This window comes from Haemaphysalis longicornis, unplaced genomic scaffold (assembly GCF_048455015.1).
Source record: "Haemaphysalis longicornis isolate Haplotype H1 unplaced genomic scaffold, Haemaphysalis longicornis Haplotype H1 scaffold_1, whole genome shotgun sequence".
Taxonomy (NCBI): domain Eukaryota; kingdom Metazoa; phylum Arthropoda; class Arachnida; order Ixodida; family Ixodidae; genus Haemaphysalis; species Haemaphysalis longicornis.
The window spans coordinates 329,376,442-329,394,573 of NW_027526203.1; the positions used below are offsets into that span (position 1 = coordinate 329,376,442).

General features: G+C 47.2%; 1 protein-coding gene across 1 annotated transcript in view; it reads right to left on the minus strand.

Moving 5' to 3' along the window:
* Positions 1–208: 208 nt before the first annotated feature.
* The window catches only part of LOC144159632 (serine/threonine-protein kinase PLK1-like), a 57,425-nt gene continuing 39,501 nt past the window's right edge, over positions 209–18,132 (minus strand). Inside the window, exons 7-9 of the mRNA XM_077691233.1 lie at positions 17,782–18,082; positions 7,544–7,790; positions 209–536 (exon numbers count right to left, since the gene is read on the minus strand). Of these exons, the coding sequence (XP_077547359.1) occupies positions 345–536; positions 7,544–7,790; positions 17,782–18,082 (740 nt within the window). The 3' untranslated portion in view covers positions 209–344. The remainder of the gene's footprint in view (positions 537–7,543; positions 7,791–17,781; positions 18,083–18,132) is intronic.

Sequence of the window (18,132 nt, forward strand, 5' to 3'; positions counted from 1 at the left end):
TCCGGCGCTTTGGCGGAGTGATACACTACATGAGGTGGTGCCGTTCTTGAGTTGTAACCGAGTATAGCATAGCCAGGCAGCGCTCTTCACTCTCGATAGCGTACTTGCAAAAGTTGAGTGTTTAAGTTTAAAGCGGCACTGTAAAAGCACAGACAGCTGGGAGTAGTCAGTATATTATCTCTATGGAGTAGACAGTACAATAGGATAGAGAAAGTGAAGGAGCTATGTACACTCTTGTCAACTACGTACACCGTACTCATACAAAGCAGTGGTCACAAGTTCCTTGTGCGGCAGATGAGGCACGAACTCGTTCTTGTGCACAGCTCTAGTAGCGTGGCTGGTGACTAGGAGGAGTTGACCAGCATCTCGACAATGGTGCGGGCGTACTTGAGGTGCGATAAGAGGTCACCGGGGCAGCCGAGAGTCTGAAGAGTTTGAAAGCGGTACGTGTGGAACGCCTTGTTGTTGTCGATGTAAGAGACAGCAGCCCTCTTTGGGCACAGGATGAGCTTTGTGTGGCCATGGAAAAAGTTGATCTGCAAAGGAAGACAGGGCAACAAGGCACTGTTTCACCTTTGGCAGGCTGCATGCCGCTTAATTGAAAATAATGGGATAACAACGCTGTGTAATACATCCTTTATGCCTTCCACACCACGTGCTGTGCATACTTCGACAATTTCGATATGGAAGTGATTGCAAACAATGTGTGGTCTGAAAAATTTGCACTAATTTTTAAACTTTTAGGCCGCACACAAGTGCATCTTTCTCCAAATTTAAAGGGACAGGCAGCCGTTTTTTGTCGAGTATATTTTCTTTATCCGAAAGATTGGGCATCACTTTAAACACTTTCACCCTAAACGATTTTGCTTATAGTGACCTAGCACTTTTCAAATAGCAAATTTTAATCTACCAGCCATACGTGTCTCACCAAAAGGAATGCTGGCAACCATGACTGTGAGTAATGCGGCAACAACTGCACGTGAGATTAAAGAAGGTATTTAAAAACTTGTCCAGGGCTACCAATGCAACCTCTCTTATTCATGCCACGCATTGAAATCGACGCAATTGTTTGAACACATAAGGTAGTGTCACGTTTAGACACTGCATGGCACCACATTTGCGACTTCAGAAATTTTAGTGCAAAATTAAAGTTGTTGCCGCCTGTTTATTTAGAAATTCATTGCGGTTACCCCAGTATATAAAATGCTGATTATCGCATGTGCTAGACGACATGCACACGACAAAAATCGATTGTCTGTCCCGTTAAGATTTCAAATGTTTAAGGGGAGAAGGAGCCATGGAATATAAACTATGGCAGATGCAAGGCTTTCCAGAAAACACGCACTCTCCTTCCTCAACAACAGCCTCCACTGCTAAGTGAATGCCCCGCAATAGCACAAGGAAAAGACATTTCTACATCCATCTTGTGGAAAGGGATCAACACTCCTCAAGATGATTGATGGCGTACTACACTATGTGAAAACACAGCCATAAATGACAAGTACAAAGATGGGGGTCAAGGACACTGAAGTGATTTGTAAACATTGTAGGATAACCAGCGGAAATTGTAGTCTGGAGTCTCTAGTCCATGTTTCGACCCCTCTCGCTGCGTTATTCAGTAGAAAATCAAATCAAAAGTGCTGTCCTCTTCTCTGTATTCTCCTTGCCATTTCCTATGACGTTACATATATAGCTCACTCGCGATGGCTTGGCTTGACTGTGCTACTGTGCGACTAGCCGACAGTTTAATGACACTATCAAATGGCCCAGCGTTTAGTCGGCCGCCCACCGGCGGGTCGTCTCAATTTGTTCGCTCAGTTGAAACTAAGCCGTAGCACGTTTGTGCAGGAAAAATGTGATTTAGTTAGTTAGTAGGCTGTATCAAACTCTAATTCCAAGTCAATTCACACAAGCGCACATGCGATGCTTCGCTGACTGGTACGCTAGTACAAAATTCTAAAGCCACCCCCCGCGGTGGCTCAGTGGCTAAGGCGTTGGGCTGCTGAGCACGAGGACATGGGTTTATTTTCGGCCACAGCAGCCGCTTTTCCGGTGGAGGCGAAAAGCAAAAACGCCCGTGGGTTCGAGATTTCGGCGCACGTTAAAGATCCCCAGGTGATCAAAATTAATCCGGAGCCCTCCACTACGGCGCGCCTCATCGCCTGCGTTGCGTCGGCGCGTTAAACCCTACAATCAATCAAGTTAGCAGAATAAAAGAGGCAGGATGCCCGGAACATGCGCTTGTTTCTGCGGCTAACAAAGTTTTTTCAAAATTAAGAAATTCCGGAAGGTCAAGGCAGGCAAAAAAAAAAAACTACAGCGTTTTGCTGTTATCCCGTATTTGTGCACGTAATTTCGCATAGGGTGAAGAAGATAGCTGGGAGGTTCAACGTGGACGTGGTTTTTTCAGCAAAAAATAAGTTAGAAAAGCTTTGTCCCGCGATCGACAGGAAGTTAGACAACAGCAAGAAAAGAGGGTCTTCACACAAAAAGGGCTGTGGTGTAAAACACCAGTCACAGTATGTTGAATGCAAAACCAACGTTTCGTTCTGCATACCCTTGTCGTGTGATAAGATATATATTGGAATGACGGGGTGATGCATTAATGAGCGCCTGCGGGAGCACCGCAACACGTTAAAGGGCACACCCACGTCCACCTTTCGTCGCATTGCTCTAAGCATGGGTGTTACCCCAAGTTTAACGGTGCAAGTGTTCTGTTTGCACACAATGAGATGCGCACGAGAGAAATTTCGGAAGCCTTCTTGATAAAAAAATCACGCCATATCCACGGAATGAATGATGATAAGTGGGGCGAAGCTCGAGAGGGGGAGATCATCGGTAACCGTAACTCTCCCGTGAAATTTCGCCCATTACATCATTAAGATTATTTTGTTCTTTTATTTTGTTCTTGTTCGTTTGTTGTTGTTGTTGTAGGGTTCGTGAGGCTGCAAGCAAGCGCTCGTATCGGCAGGCAAACCCCGATGCAGTGAGAGCTCGCGAGGCGGCTGCAAAACGCATCAAGCGAGCTCAGCCCGAAGCTGCCGACGCACGGTTTAAGCGCGACTTTCTAGACGAGATGCTTCGGCCTCTCTTTCGCGCATGGCGGGATCCTGTCGGCGAGCGCGCGCTGCCGCCGCCCTGCGCGCCCTCCGCTCCGCAGCCTTGTCAACAACCACCTCCTCCATCCGGTGACTCGTTGCGAAAGAGGAAGCGCGTCAACAGCGATTGCCTTTTATAGTGTCAGTCACGTGCGAGTGACGTCATCATGACGTCACTCACACCAGCGCCACCTGCAGTGAGTCATCGAACTAGGCGGTCACGTAGCGCCACGTGCGAGTGAGTCATCGAACTAGGCGGTCACGTACGACGAGACACAAGGGATGGACAGACCCACGGCTTTAGGAGCTTCGCCCCTAAAAATAATTCTGGCACGTGCATTAGCTGGCCCTCGGTGTCACTGCTGGATATTGAAGTTGCTTATCTCAATAGTACTTGAGCTTCAGTTGTCTGTCTTGTGCAGAGTGTGTTTCCCGCGTGGTCTACGTCACGGCTGTGGTTAGTGTGCAGGCTCAAATCTTTATATGTTTTCCTTCTTTTCAATAAAACTTCAGTTGTTAGTAGCGCTCGTGTTGTGTACTCCTCTCTCGGCCCGTTTAGTTTGCGCAGGTTAATCATGAATGTATACCAACTAACCCAGTTTTCGACCTTGTTATACATTTTGCACTTATAAACATTTCAAAAACCCATCCTAGAAAGAAAATGTGGAACAATGTGTCAGAATATAAAAGAAAAGTTTAGCACGTGGGCGCCTGCACTTTGTGGTGAAGCCCAACCTTAATTTCAAATTTCACAATTTTGGATGGTTCACTGGAAGAAATCTGGGGGTTTGACATTATTAGAGGCACGAATGAGTCCCCAGGTGATGTACAAATACCTTGTCAATGACTATGGTCAGCACAAGATTCAGGGTAAGCAAGCGATGCGGAGAAATCCACTTGGAGTTTATTATCTTCAGACTCGCTATAGTAGCTCTGCTAGCAGGAATAAGGTGCGATACGCTAGAATCATGCCTACCAAGCTTTCACCAACCAGCTGTCACTCTGCTACGAGCCTCCTACATTGCAGTTCTACCTAACATTTTTGAAAAGAAACAATATTGAGCATGCTGCAGACTGTCAGAGTAAATAGCTCTACTAAGAAGCGACATTAGACCTCCAAAAAAAACCTCGTACGGAAACGAAACTGGCCGGTCGACAGCTAGCGGTGTTCAACGCCGATTGCAAGTGCTCTCCTCGTCTGAACTGATATCCGAAGACTGAGGGCCGTATTCTGAGTCCGTCCTCCACTCCATTTGCTCCCTCCACTCGGCTGAGGGGAGGATTCCGCAATGCTTATGCATGGGGAAATCGATTTCAAGGACCTCCTCCACTGGAGGCTGAGTGGAGGAAGGGCTAAGAATACCAGAGTGAGTGTTAATTTTTGACTTTCAGCTCGAGCTGTTATTGCAAAAGTAAGGCATGAGTGACATGCTTTTTCCTAGGATCAGTAGTGGGCGACGGAGGCGCCATGGCAGATCTGCTTGCAGTTGGGAAACTGCATGAATTTCTCAATGCAAAAACAACACCAAAACTGCTGGAAACTGGCAGAAAATGCAAGGTCCACTTGTTAGACATGCGAGGGAGCTCCAGAAATAAGCTTAGTTACCCTTCCTCCGAAGCAAAAGTCACTATAGTGAATAGCTGGTGTCAAATTCAGGTAATTATCACCTCTCAACGCTGATTAGTTATAAAGCTGGCAAATTAATTTGGTATTTGACTTTCTAGGAGCCTTCTCATAAAAAATATTTGCGGTAATGCAAGATAACTATGAGTAGCATGCTTTTTGTCAAGTGCAGCCACCCCATCCCTTTGCACAAAAACACACCCAGCTCAGCTCGCAAAAAACACTAAAAAATCTCAATGACATCAGAGCGGAAAAATTTAAACTGATTCTAAAAGTTCAGTGCCTAGACTAACCACTGGGGTGCATTAGGTGTACGGGAAACTATTACAACATGTAGAAATCGTCAATATAATGCATTCATCACCGGTGATCGATTTGAATAAGCGTGGTAACGAAAGAGTTAACCAATAAATAAACCAACGTCCGTTCGGAACACACGTACGTGCTGACTAACAAATTTTGAGGCAATTTTTTAGTCATTCGGTCACACATATTAGACTACCAGACATGTCATCGCCCCGAACGCGTGGCGACAGGAACGTTCTCTTTTTGCGTGATCTTTCGGCTGGGTATGGAAGCGTAGAAGTCCCGCCCCATTCCTTTCGTAAGCAATTCCAGCAGTAAGAAGAGTGCACGATTCATAGGCAAAATGATAAAAAAACGGCCCAAACGGAACACAGAAAGTCAAACGGCCCTGTCCCAGAGCGATGCTGCGGTGCAGAATATTGAAGTGCAGACGACGCCCGCAACCGGATGTTTTTGCAGACGTCACCGAGAAGCAAAGCATCATGGGCAGTCACACTCGTGGCGCAATGCGAGGAGGTGGACGGAACGAGGGAGAATCGTGGCGCCGGCGAAAATGAGATGTTTTGAGTTTCAATAACTGCACTAACACTCATCACTCTAACAAAATTCTTGAAGGAGTTGATTACTAGGAAGTTGATTTACCTTAAATTCAAACACCCATGTATCGGCAAAACCTTTTCAGGACCCCTTTAAAGGCGCAAGAAGAGTCAGCAAGTTAATATAGGTATTAAGGAATTAAAATCAAATGAAACCTTCATTTACAGCATAAAACCAAGGTGCTGAAAGCACTTTTCGCTTTGGGTTAACTAGTACAGCGGCCGGAAGTTCGACCACACATTTACGATCACTTTTCGGCATAAGGAGTGCAGTCCCTAGAGATGCGATATTTGTGGGAATTAGGGGCACACTCATGGTACAACCGTTATTCAACAAATAGTTACCTAAGCTGCTTGTAATGCTAAAAGCTAGTAAAAATATAACCAGGCTATACATTATATACTTTGTATTTCTATTCCTAACAGCGCTCGCTTGTGGCCGAATGGTCTGGAGTATTAGGTTTCGTTGTTTTGCAATCGGCAAGTTCGAATCACCGATAGCGCACGTTTTTTTCTTTGTGTGCGTGCGTGCGTGTGTGTGTGTGTGCGTGTGCGTGTGCGTGTGTGTGTGTGTGTGTGTGTGTGTGTGTGTGTGTGTGTGTGTGTGTGTGTGTGTGTGTGTGTGTGTGTGTGTGAATTGATTTATTTGTTTTGGGGCAATGTTTTTTTATGCTGAATTCACCATTTTTGCACGATGTTTGCTCTACTGGATTCACCGTTTTTGCGTTGTAACGTTCATTGCTCCACGAACGAGTTCACAGAACTCTTGCAGACTGACACTGACGCGCTGGCGAGTTCTCGTTTCGTGGTGTTGCCATAAGCACCGACTGCACAGTCCTGAATCAGCCAACCATTTGCCTGGTGCGAACACGCCTCTTACTATACAGGCACGAGCCAGGCAAACTCCAAAAGTGGGAGAAAACTGCATCGCACTTGAGTGTCTCCAGTGACGCGGAGGGCATTCATCCACTGCGTGCACCTCGGCTAGTGACCGTTACAATTACAAGCCGTGCTGGTAGGCTTATCTGATGCATTTTACAGCCTAAAACATGCCAGAAGTGCGGTATGCGAGAATGCCCAGCCAACGATAACATCAGATGCCAAGCATGTTGTTTCACGGAACCGAAACTGAAACTGGATTGAATTCTAATCTTGGACATCGCCCAATCACACTAGCACCTCTTATAGACAACACTGCTTTATGGGTGCGGCCGCCGCAGTTTGCACCTGGTAGCTTTTCTTCTTTCAGACTTTATAAAACAAATATCGCCTAATCGACCGGATAAACGATGGAAACTGTGTTTATTTGAGCCAGTCTACGCAATGCAAGCAAAAAAGAAGCTTGACCAATTCACTTGAGAGTCCCTTCGCACGTGTACGAACAAATGTTTGCTTTAAGCCACACAGAAAACACTTCGAGGATACTTATATATATGGACACGAGGACACTTATAAGTTGCAAATGCAGTTGAACATTGCCGAGTGCCCGTTTGGGGAGTCGTGCACAGTTGAGTTTCACTGCAAGGTTTTACTAACGTGAACCCACCTTTCACTACTTCCAGAGTTTCAGCCGACAATAAATTAGATGTTTCTAACTCCACAGCGGTGAATAAAAACTATCGCACAGGGTGCGCTGTGGAAAGAGTCTGAGCGAATGGGATGTTCAGAAGCCATTTCACTGCTGCAGACTGGATTCCAGCGCTTTTTGTTTTGTTTTGAATTACCCATTTAACGCTTCGCAAGTATTGGCCAATGGGCCTCCACAGGCGTGCTCTACGCAGCACAGCCAATGCGAGCTAGGTCTGGTAGCCGTTTTGCTGCCACAAATTCAGTATGTTCACTGAATGGGTTATTTAATGCTTTCACATTAAAAACAGGCAACCAGGGGCGGTGGCTGAGAAGAAGAAGAATGATCGAACCTGCACTGTGCCGTTAGTGAGACAGAAGGAGATGGCCGACTGGGTGCGGTGCCAGAAGCTGAGGTAGGGCAAGCTAGAAAGGCTGTCGCTCTCACGAGGTGCTACGTCTTCGCCTGTTGCCTGCAGGTACTGCTGCATGTAGTTGCACAAGTGCTCTAGCTGCATCACCTTGTTTTCCAGGCCTGCTGGGTACTTTTTCAGGCTACAAAATCTCTCCAAGAAACTCGGATCCACGTACATCATGCTCCTGCAGAAAAATGCGACACATCGCCCAAGAGGTGGTCATGTTAACGCCACTTCCGACAGCCGCTGTCTAGAGGAGATGACTAGTGTTAAAGTTACATATCCTGCAACATAAAATCCAGGGATGGTACTGCAATCGAGAATATACTGTAACAGATGAAACAAAAGTGCAAACATTACGTACCACAAGCAACAGTACTTTGAAACTTTAGTTAAGCGTACTGCACCTTTTTTCTTTTTTCTTACGGGGAGTAAATGGAGTCCAGAGAATGAAATTCAGTTCACTTACTGAGACGAAAAATAAAGCCTGTTCGGGAGTGCTGAGGTTCCTTTGTTCAAGAATGTTTGAACAAGGGAACTGTAGCGCGCCCAAAAAGTAATTTTTATTCTCGACTCGGTCAGTGACCTGTGTGATTATGCTACCTGCTTTATTGAATCCAATGTTCATACACTAGTCTAGACAAGTGTTGAAAGGTCATACAAGGCTGTCACTGCGCTCATCATGGGTGTGGAAAAACAGTGTGTCCAGCAAATTACTGTTACATATTGCCTGACTTTTCCAAGTTTCCCCCTGACAATTTTAGGTGAAATTCCCTGACTGCTACCGAGGTGGTACCATGTGCAAGACTAGTAGTGGCGGAAACAAAGCACTTTTTTATTTACAGAGCGCAAGCATAAATAATTCACCACAAATTAGAGCTGCCGACTAGAGTTTCTTATTGCACAAGGTCTTATGCTGTTAAAATAGCGTCAGCCAATGCACACGCCTGCCTTTTAAGAGCATCTATTTTTTTTCTTGCATAAGACTGGCTTACATTAGCGATTCCCTTAACAACTTTCGCCTCTTTTCTCATCGTTCTTTGAGAAGAGCAGCCACTCTTTCCTTGTTCTCTGAACATCTGACTCCAACTGTCTTCTGTCTTATTTTTCTGCAATTCCTCTCTAAAGACCCTGTAAGAAAATGAGAACCATCTGCAGCATTCTTTCAAAAATTTCAACTTTGTCCACACCAGTTGCTGCCAGCATAGGATCGTGCACCAGATAGTTCGCCAACACAGGATCGCATGCCCCATTCATTACCTGCAGCTGACAACTTCCAATATCTAGGATATTGTGACTTCTTTGATTACTTCAGTTCCTCGATCCTTCAGTGACCTTAGGAACATTCGGCCCATCCACTGAAACTGGTCTTTTGGCTTGATTTATTTCTTCTGCGGCCTTCCTGAATGCAGATACCAGATCCTACGCACAGGTGTGCCCTAAGAAGCAGGAAGTGAGGTACTACGTTTTCACAGTGCCTTTAGTAGTGTCATACTTATATCGGATGAGCACATCCATCTATTGCTTCTGGGTCACTTTATTTAGTGACTTGCCAAACGAAACAACTACGAACGACGCACTGGCTAGGCTTGATAGCAGCTCGTTCAGAAAGTAAGGCGCAATAGCATGGCAAATGGTAAACCCATCTTGTCCTTCCCTAGCTGAAGTGTTGCAGCAACTTCACATCCCGGAAACATAAGGGAAAGGAGTGAGGCCGACGCTGCTGTTGACTGAAGGGATCCGTGAATTGCTACCGTGTTTAAGCACCAAATTTTACCAGCCTTTGTTACAGCGCTCTTTAGAAGAAAGCCGCAAATCAACGTCTTTGCTGCAGGCTCCTCACATGCACACGTGTAGCATCCACTACATTGGGCCGAAACGTTCGTTGCTGCCGTTAAAAAGGCCAACATTCCAGTTTACGAAATGCTTGACCCATACTTCAAAGCACCACGGTGCTTTTAGAGGCGACGCTCAGAGGAGCATCTCTTGCCGGCGACCCTGTCCTTCCTGCGTCGTCGTTGTCCGCGTCCGCACAGCTGCGTCTCTCCTCCGCTCACCCCCTCTCCTCTCACCGTGATAGCGCGCCCTCTCCCCCAACATCTGTGGCGCGGCAGTGCAACACCACCTGCTCTCTCACTCCGCCGGTGGGCGGCGCTGCGCGCGGCGCAGGCGCGCTGTGCGCATGTGCAGCGCCCTCTCTCTCCGCGGTCTCCTCTCCTTCGGGCGCGCTGCGCATACAAGCGGAGTGCCGCGCTCAGGCCGGTCTCTCAGTCAACGGTCGTCCGCGCTGCGCTTGCTCTCCATCTCTCTCTCTCCAATTCCAGACGATTGCTCACGCAATTCGAGTAAACGACCCAACGGAAACGCACAATGGACCCCCCTTCAGCGTCGCATGACACCAGGGTTCCCGCGAGGGGAGGTGGGCGTAATTTTTTTTGCTGGATGCATGGCTGAGCAGCTTGGGAAACACGGAAGTTTCCAAAGAAAATCTTTTGCAGAACATTGTGCACTGAACACTGTGAGAGGATCATTCTGCATAGGCTTAATCCAGTTTGCATTTTCCGAAACGTCTTCACTCGTCTAAACACGATGCAAACACAACACCGAATGAAGGTATCGTACGTTTCAGCGACCCAACTAACGAGAAAAACAACAAAAGCGTATACCCAGCATATCAAGGGCACACTGCTTGAGGTTGCCAGGTCCACAGAGAAAAAAAGCCAAACTTGTCAACTCTGTTTCTGCTAGCTGCCCCACTGGCTTGGAATGGATTTTTGCGCGTTGGGTGTACCCTTTTCATCGATTTGGGTGAGCAGAGTTTGAGCACCACTTTCGGCAGAATTTATTTGTTTTCCAAACTACGATGTATTCGGGCCATTTTCCCTGACTGGGCTAGCTTTTTGACCGTATTCCTGGCAATTCCCCGATTTTTCCTGGTAGATAATACTTCCCCGACAATTACTGGTTTTCCCAGCCGCTACACACCCTGAAAATGGCACCGTGAACCATTGGAAACGATAGCCACGATTTAGTTCAATTTTGCATTTTAAGACACCCATCAACTTTTACCTGTGAAAGGACCTGTTAGTGAGGCTCAAGTGAAGGGATAAAAAAAAGAAGAAAAGAAAAAGTCATGGCCAATAATGTCATGTCATTGTCCCTGCATTCAGAGCCTAGCACTTGTTTGCGAATGGTATGCTGAGTGAGTTAGTGAGAGTGTGAGTGTGTGTGTGCACGTGAGTGTCTCGCAGCAGATTACACCGTCTGGTTATGCCATGGTCACCGATGCATTAGTCATAGCATTTGCACAGCTCCATTTAGTGCAAACGTCATCCTGCAGATGCATTGCTCGAGAGCCTCTTGAGAAAGAGATGGAAACTGGGCAATGAGATACTGACCTATTATAATGCATTTTTGTAAGCATGCACACGTTTTTTTCGAGGGGAAGCAAGAAAAAGCAGCTATCAGTATACATGTTTGGTACGTTAGAGCTAGAAACGTGCACTTTGCACCAACATTTCACTTTCCATTAAAGCGAGGCTGTTCAGTACCAGAATTTCGGATTGCTGTTATGGAAATGCTGCTTCAAGAGACACTGAAATTATTTTATTTGCAAACATTGTGGAATTACTTGTGAAAAGTGAAGTTTGGAACCAGCAGGCCATGTTTCGACCACACTGGGTGCATTTACAAAGTGCTGTCCTCCGCTCTGCATCCACCTTGGCTATTTTTTGTGATGTAATCACGAAAAGGCTAAACTCAATTTACTAATTCTAAGTCAAGTTTACTAAATCAAGCGCGTGCTGGGTATCCCGATGAATTCCAGCACAGAAAGGCCCATGCAGCTCAGGGTGCACAACACTTTAGAGGAAATCAACGAAGCGCAGCACACGGCTCAGACTGCCAGGTGGTCGTCTTCGCCCGCTGGCAGGGAGATTCTGGCGGTTGTGGGCTGTAATCCATCCCTAGAGGAGGAGCGCAAGGTTGGCCTTACTAAGGAGCAGAGAGCTGCTATAACTATCTCCCCGTTTCCCCGCAACGTGCACCCGCAGCACAATGCAGGCAGGCGAATGACCAGAGGCGAGGCCCTATACTAAAACAAGTTCGCGACGACCCGCACTCCGCGTGCTTCGTGGACGCCGCGCAGTACGACCGATCGGCAAACTTCTCGGCAGTTATGGTGGATCACAGTGGCACAGTTCTCAATTCTGCGTCTTTCAGGAACACCACCCCGGCTAGAGCCGAGCAGGCCGCTGTGGCTCTTGCTTTACTTGACGATAGGCGGCATCGAATTTACACTGATTCCCGCGCGGCCGCTAGGGCTTTTGCATCAGGTTCCGCTTCGGCCGAGGTAGCTGGCATCTTAGGAAATAAGGTCCTTTCCTCACACACCATCACCTGGTTTCCCGCTCACCTAGGGTCGCACTTGTCCTGTTTAACTAACCTCAACGAGGTCGCCCACACCCGCGCGCGCGAGATAACCCACCGCGCCGGGTCGGATGGAGGCTGTTCCTCGGGGATTGGTTGGGAGGTCTTCAGAGACACTTTATTCACGTTCAACGAGATTATTCAGCACTATAAGCTGGGGAGGCGAACGTTTCCTCTTCCGCATGAGAAACTCTCCAGGCCGCAGGCAGCCACGCTCTGTATGTTGCGGACTAGGTCTTATCCTAGTCTATCCACTCTCAGCTTCTACACGAACACTTTTGAACTGGACTGCCCGGATTGTGGCGAACGTAGCAATTTAGATCATATGCTCTGGCGGTGTCCCTCCCGAGGAAGAGTGGCGCTCCGACTTGGAGAGCCCCGATTTACTACACCAGCTAAGGGCCGTCCAGAGGGCCCACGACGCGGCGTTGAGGCTGGGCCTCCCCGTCCCCACGTGGGAGCGGCCCGCAGCGCGGCCGCCCTGAACGGCGGTGGTGCTCCTCAGGACTTTCAATAAAGTTCATTGTCTGTCTGTCTGTCTGTCTGTCTGTCTGTCTGTCTGTCTGTCTGTCTGTCTGTCTGTCTCTTCGTGTGCCGCTTACTCGAGAGGGCTTGGCTTGACTGCACTGCTCGCCGACCCTCCGACAGAGTCAGTCGGCCAGCCACCAGCGTTCGTCACAATTAGTTCGCTCAGTTAAAACTAAGCCATAAAAAAGATTTGTGCCCGGAAGAATGTGGTTTTAGTTTGTTAGTTTGTAGACTGTATCAAGCTTAGTAAAGTCGATCAAGTCAAAGTACTTCCCCACATGCGCACATGCAACACGTCGCTGACTTCGCTTCACTGTAGCTGTAAGCTGCATTGCCTGTGCGACTGGTATGCTAGTAAAAAATCTAAGGCCCATTGAAGGTGGGAGAATAGTCAGCGAAGTTGAAATAGGTAATAAAAATTAAAATTAATCGAAAGCTTCATTGTAAAGCGTAAAACCAAAGTACGGGAATCGTTTTTTGCCCAAGGTGAACTAGCACATTGGTCAGCAGCATGACCACGTATTTGTGATTGCTGTTACTGCCCAAGGAACGCAGTCGTTAGTGATTAGGCATTCGTGAGTACTTGGGGGATGCTGATTGCACAAGTATTATTCAAGAAATACTAGTAAGCTGCTTGGAATGCTGAAACGGGAAAAAAAAAAGAATAAACAGCGTATATCTTACACTCCATATTTCCTTCCCGGGAACTGTGGTACTATGGCCGAACAGTATAAGCCCGTGGATGCGGTCTGTCGTAGTGAGCAGGTTGAATCCTCTATTAGACTTCATTATTTTCGTTAATTTTGCGGCTTTAGTACGCCTCACTTGCTGTAGTTGTTGCAGCTGTCGCAGGCTATGCATGATATTACCGTATTTTGCGAATCAAGCCCTGTCCGAAATCCCGCCACGCCGGGCATAGCGGAAGCTGCTGCTGGTCGAAATAGTGGATTATTGTAGTGGAGACCCCGCCATGCCAAATGGCGGGCACTATCGGGCCCGCCGCTATTGGGGGGCATGGTGGTACAGATGGTGACATACCCGTCTAGCGGGCTTAGGCGTCACTTGGGGGGCATGGTGGTACAGATGGCGGCATACCCGTCTAGCGGGCAATAGGCGTCACAGGGAGAATAGTGGGTCGTGTATTTTTCTGGAATGGCAGCCGTCTTGACAGAATATGCATAGATGTATGCGTGGCTGCCGGGACACTTTTGCTGCTTAATGTGTAAAAAGTAATGCGAAACCGTGCGCTTATCTAAGCAACCATCGCTAGCTGGATTTCATAAGTGGGGAAGCGGGCCCGAGTTGACATTGTGGCCAAGTAATTTACGAACTTTAACACGCGTTTGTTCCCTGACCCACTCCGCTCTCTTCTTGTCTCTTAATGTTACACCTATCATTTTCCGCTCCATTGCCCTCTGAGTCGTTCTCAATTTAAGTTGAACCCTCTTAGTGAGCCTCCAAGTTTCTGCCCCGTAGGTGAGTACCGGTAAGATGCAGCTGTTATACACTTTCTTCTTCAGGGATAATGGTTATTTATTGACTGAGAATGTCTGCCGTATGCACTCCACCCCATTCTGATCCTTCTAATTATCTCTACCTCATGGTTGGGATCCGGGGTCACAAATTGGCCTAAGTAGATATATTCTTTTACCACTTCAACAACCTCGCCCCCTATCCAAAACTGTTGTGCTGTCCCGAGGTTATTGATCATTACTTTAGTTTTCTGCATATTAATTTTCAGGCCCACGGTTCTACTCCGTTCGTGTAGTGCGGAAAGCATGCTTTGCAATTCGTCCCCCGAGTTACTTAGCAAGGCAACGTCACCAGCAAATCTGAGGTTACTGAGGTATTCTCCATTAATCCTTACTCCCACCTGTTCCCTATCCAACGTTCTGAATACTTCTTGTAAACATGCGGTGAATAAGATTGGAGAGATTGTGTCTCCTTGTCTGACGCCCTTCCTTATAGGTATTTTACTGCTCTCCTTATGGAGGATGATGGTAGCTGTGGACGCATTGTAGATATTCTCTAGTATTTTTGCATAATGCTCATCTACTCCCTGGTTCCGTAATGCCTGAATAACTGCTAGGGTTCCGACCGAGTCGAATGCTTTCTCATAATCTATGAAGGCTATATATAGGGGTTCAGAATACTCAGCGCACTTCTCTATCACATGATTTATCGTGTGAATATGGTCCATTGTTGAATAACCTTTACGGAACCCTGCTTGTTCTTTAGCTTGACTGAAATCTAAGGTTGCACAAATTCTGTTAGCGATTACCTTAGTAAGTACCTTGTAGACGACTGACAGTAAGCTGATCGGCCTGTAGTTTTTCAGGTCCTTCATGTCACCTTTCTTATGGATTAGATTGATGTTCGCGTTCTTTCAAGATTCCGGTACGCTTCCGGTAATTAGGCATTGCGTATACAGCTTTGGCAGTTTTTCAAGTACAATTTCTCCTCCATCCTTCAAGAGGTCTGCTTTTATCTGATCCTCACCAGGTGCTTTGCCCCCTTTCATTTCTTTCAAAGCCTTCCTTACTTCTTCGGTCGTTACTGGTGGGATGTCTATCTCCTCTGAACTACTTTCTCGTTCGGCATTATCCTGGATGTCCCGGCTACTGTACAGATCTCTATAGAACTCCTCGGCCACTGTGACTATGTTATCCCTATTTGTGATGACATTGCCTTGCTTGTCTTTGTCTTTAAGCATACATCTGATTTTTCCCCACGCCAAGACGACTCTTTACTGCTTTCAGGCTACCTCTGTTCTTTACAGCGTATTCGATCCTCTCCATATTATACTTCCGTATGTCAGCTGTCTTACACTTATTGATTATTTTAGAAAGCTCCGCTAGTTCTATTCCGTCAGCTGGGGTGGAGATTGTCATGGTTTGCCATTTCCTAATTAGATCTTTCATCTCCTGGAAAAGCTTACCAGTATCCTGTCTAGCCATCGTGCCCCCGACTTCTACTGCACACTCCGTGATAATGCGTGTAATGTTGTCGCTGGCTTCCTGTGTCGTAAGCTCGGCTTCCTCGGTAAGAGCTGAGTATCGGTTCTGCAGCGCGATCCTGAATTCTTCTACTTTACGCCTTACTGTTAGCTCATTAATCGGCTTCTTTCGTACTAGCTTGTTACGGTCCCTCCTCAAATCTAGCTTAATTCGAGATATTACCATACGATGGTCACTACACATTACCCTTCCGAGCACTTCCACATCCTTCACAACGCCAGGGTTATCGCATAATATGAAGTCTATTTCATTTTTATGGTCCCCATTCGGGCTCCTCCACGTCCACTTCCGGCTCTCCCGTTTACAGAAGAAGGTATTCATTATGCGTACGTTATTCCGTTCTGCAAACTCAACTAGTAGGTCCCCCCTGCAATTTCTACAGCCCAGACCATAGTTCCCAACTGCCTTGTCTCCAGACTGATTCTTGCCTACTTTAGCATTGAAGTCCCCCATAACTACGGTATACTGTGTTTTTACTTTAGCCATTGCCGATTCCACATCTTCATAGAAGCGTTCCACTACCTGGTCGTCGTGGCTGGATGTGGGCGCGTAGCCCTGTACCACTTTGCGTTTGTACCTCTTATTGAGCCTAAAACAAGACCTGCTGCCCTTTCGTTAATGCTATAGTATTCTTCTATATTGCCAGCTATGCTTTCATTGACTAGAAATCCCACGCCCAGTTCTCTTCTGTCCTCTAGACCACGGTAACATAAAATGTGTCCATTTTTCAGCACCGTAAAGGCTTCACCTGTTCTCCTAACCTCACTAAGCCCTATGACATCCCATTTGATGCCCTTTAATTCCTCGAACAACACCTCTAGACTCACTTCACTAGATAAGGTTCTCGTGTTAAACGTTACCAGGTTAAGGTTCCAATGGCGGCCTGTCCTGGTCCAGGTATTCTTAGCACCCCCTGCTGCGTCACAGGTCTGACCGCCGCCGTGGTCAGTTGCTTCGCAGCCACTGGAGACTGAGGGCCGTGGGTTAATTAGCGTATTCATGGGATTTAAGAAGAAATGGACGTGGGCAGGGCATATAATGCGCACGCAAGATAACCGTTGGTCATTAAGGGTAACAGAGTGGATCCCTAGCGAAGGCAAGCGTAGCAGGGGGCGGCAGAAAGTTATATGGGCCGACGAGATCAAGAAGTTTCCAGGGACAAATTGGTCACAGTTTGCACAGGACCGGGGTAATTGGAGAATAATGGGAGAGGCCTTTGCCCTGCAGTGGGCGTAGATAGGCTGCTGCTGCTGCTGCTGATGATGATGATGATGATGAATTTACGAACTTTTCATTAAACCCACTTCAACGGAACACAAGACGACCTGTTGGAAATACTAAAAATACTAAGAGCGGTGGCCCAAGCGGCACTACGGACTCTAATGGTAGAGAGGGTGACTGATTATTAGACGTAAGCGGTGGGTTCACTGCCTGTGCCTATGTTTTTTATGTTTTCCAAGTAAGAAATTACTCCTACACCCGTCTAGTCGAGATAAGGCTGTGTAACAAGATGGCCGGGGGGGGGGGTAATTTAGGTTTTTCGAAACTAAGCACGTGGGAAAAAGGGGGCGCTTAGAATCGAGTAAATACGGTATTTCTTCTTCCAGGCTTTATAATTTAGGTGCTGCTTTATCGACCGGACCAATAATGGAAAGCGTTTATTTGAGCCAGTCGATGCAACGCAAAGAAAAACAGAAGTCTGTGCCCAGTTCTGAAAGGGACAATGAAGTGAATGTGCCCCACACCCTAGCTTAATAGAAATTCAGCTCCATTCGACACTTCCAAAATTTTGCCAACTGCTGGTGGTATAATTTTGTAGTATTCCCAGTAGTATTCAAAGCATAAGCTCTAATTTCTAATTTCGGGGGTTTCATGCGCCAAAGCACACCTTGTCTACGAAGGTGCACCGTGGTGCAGTGATCCGGATTAATTTTCACTCCCTGGGAATTTTCAATAAGCACCGAAATTCATGCCATCAACGAAACCCTGTACAGCACTTCGAAACAAAAGCAACGAGTGACCCGTACTCATCAGCCAATGACCCAAGCCAGTCGGTCAGCCAGTGGGAGCACCGGGCTCACTTATACGAGCAGTGTGCTGACAACCCACCTTCTCCGCTGCATCACAACGTCTCTGCACACCTTGCAGCTATAAACAGTGCCACTTACGAAACACAGAGGCAATTAGGGAGTACAAACTCACACTTTGTTGCTCAGCAGCACCATGCGTGTGCTGTCATTAAATAGCACGCCAATGCTGTTGTCACACAGCTGGTAGCCGAAGCCGTACTTGTCGGTGTAGTCGGCCCATTTGCTGATCCAGAAGACTGGAGCAGAGGCCGGGTCTTCTGCCTCGTCAGCGGGAGCAAAGAGGTGCTCTCGTGGCTTCAAGTCTGTCAAAAGCGTGAGCAGCCGGCGGATCTCGCTCAGGTGGGCCCCCTGCTGGCTGGCCTTGGGCCGAGCACCACCATTAAGCGGCACGGGCACCACTCCGTGGCTACCTCCTGCACATGTAGACAGGTGGGTTAATTTACGGTTTGCCATACTCTTCTCA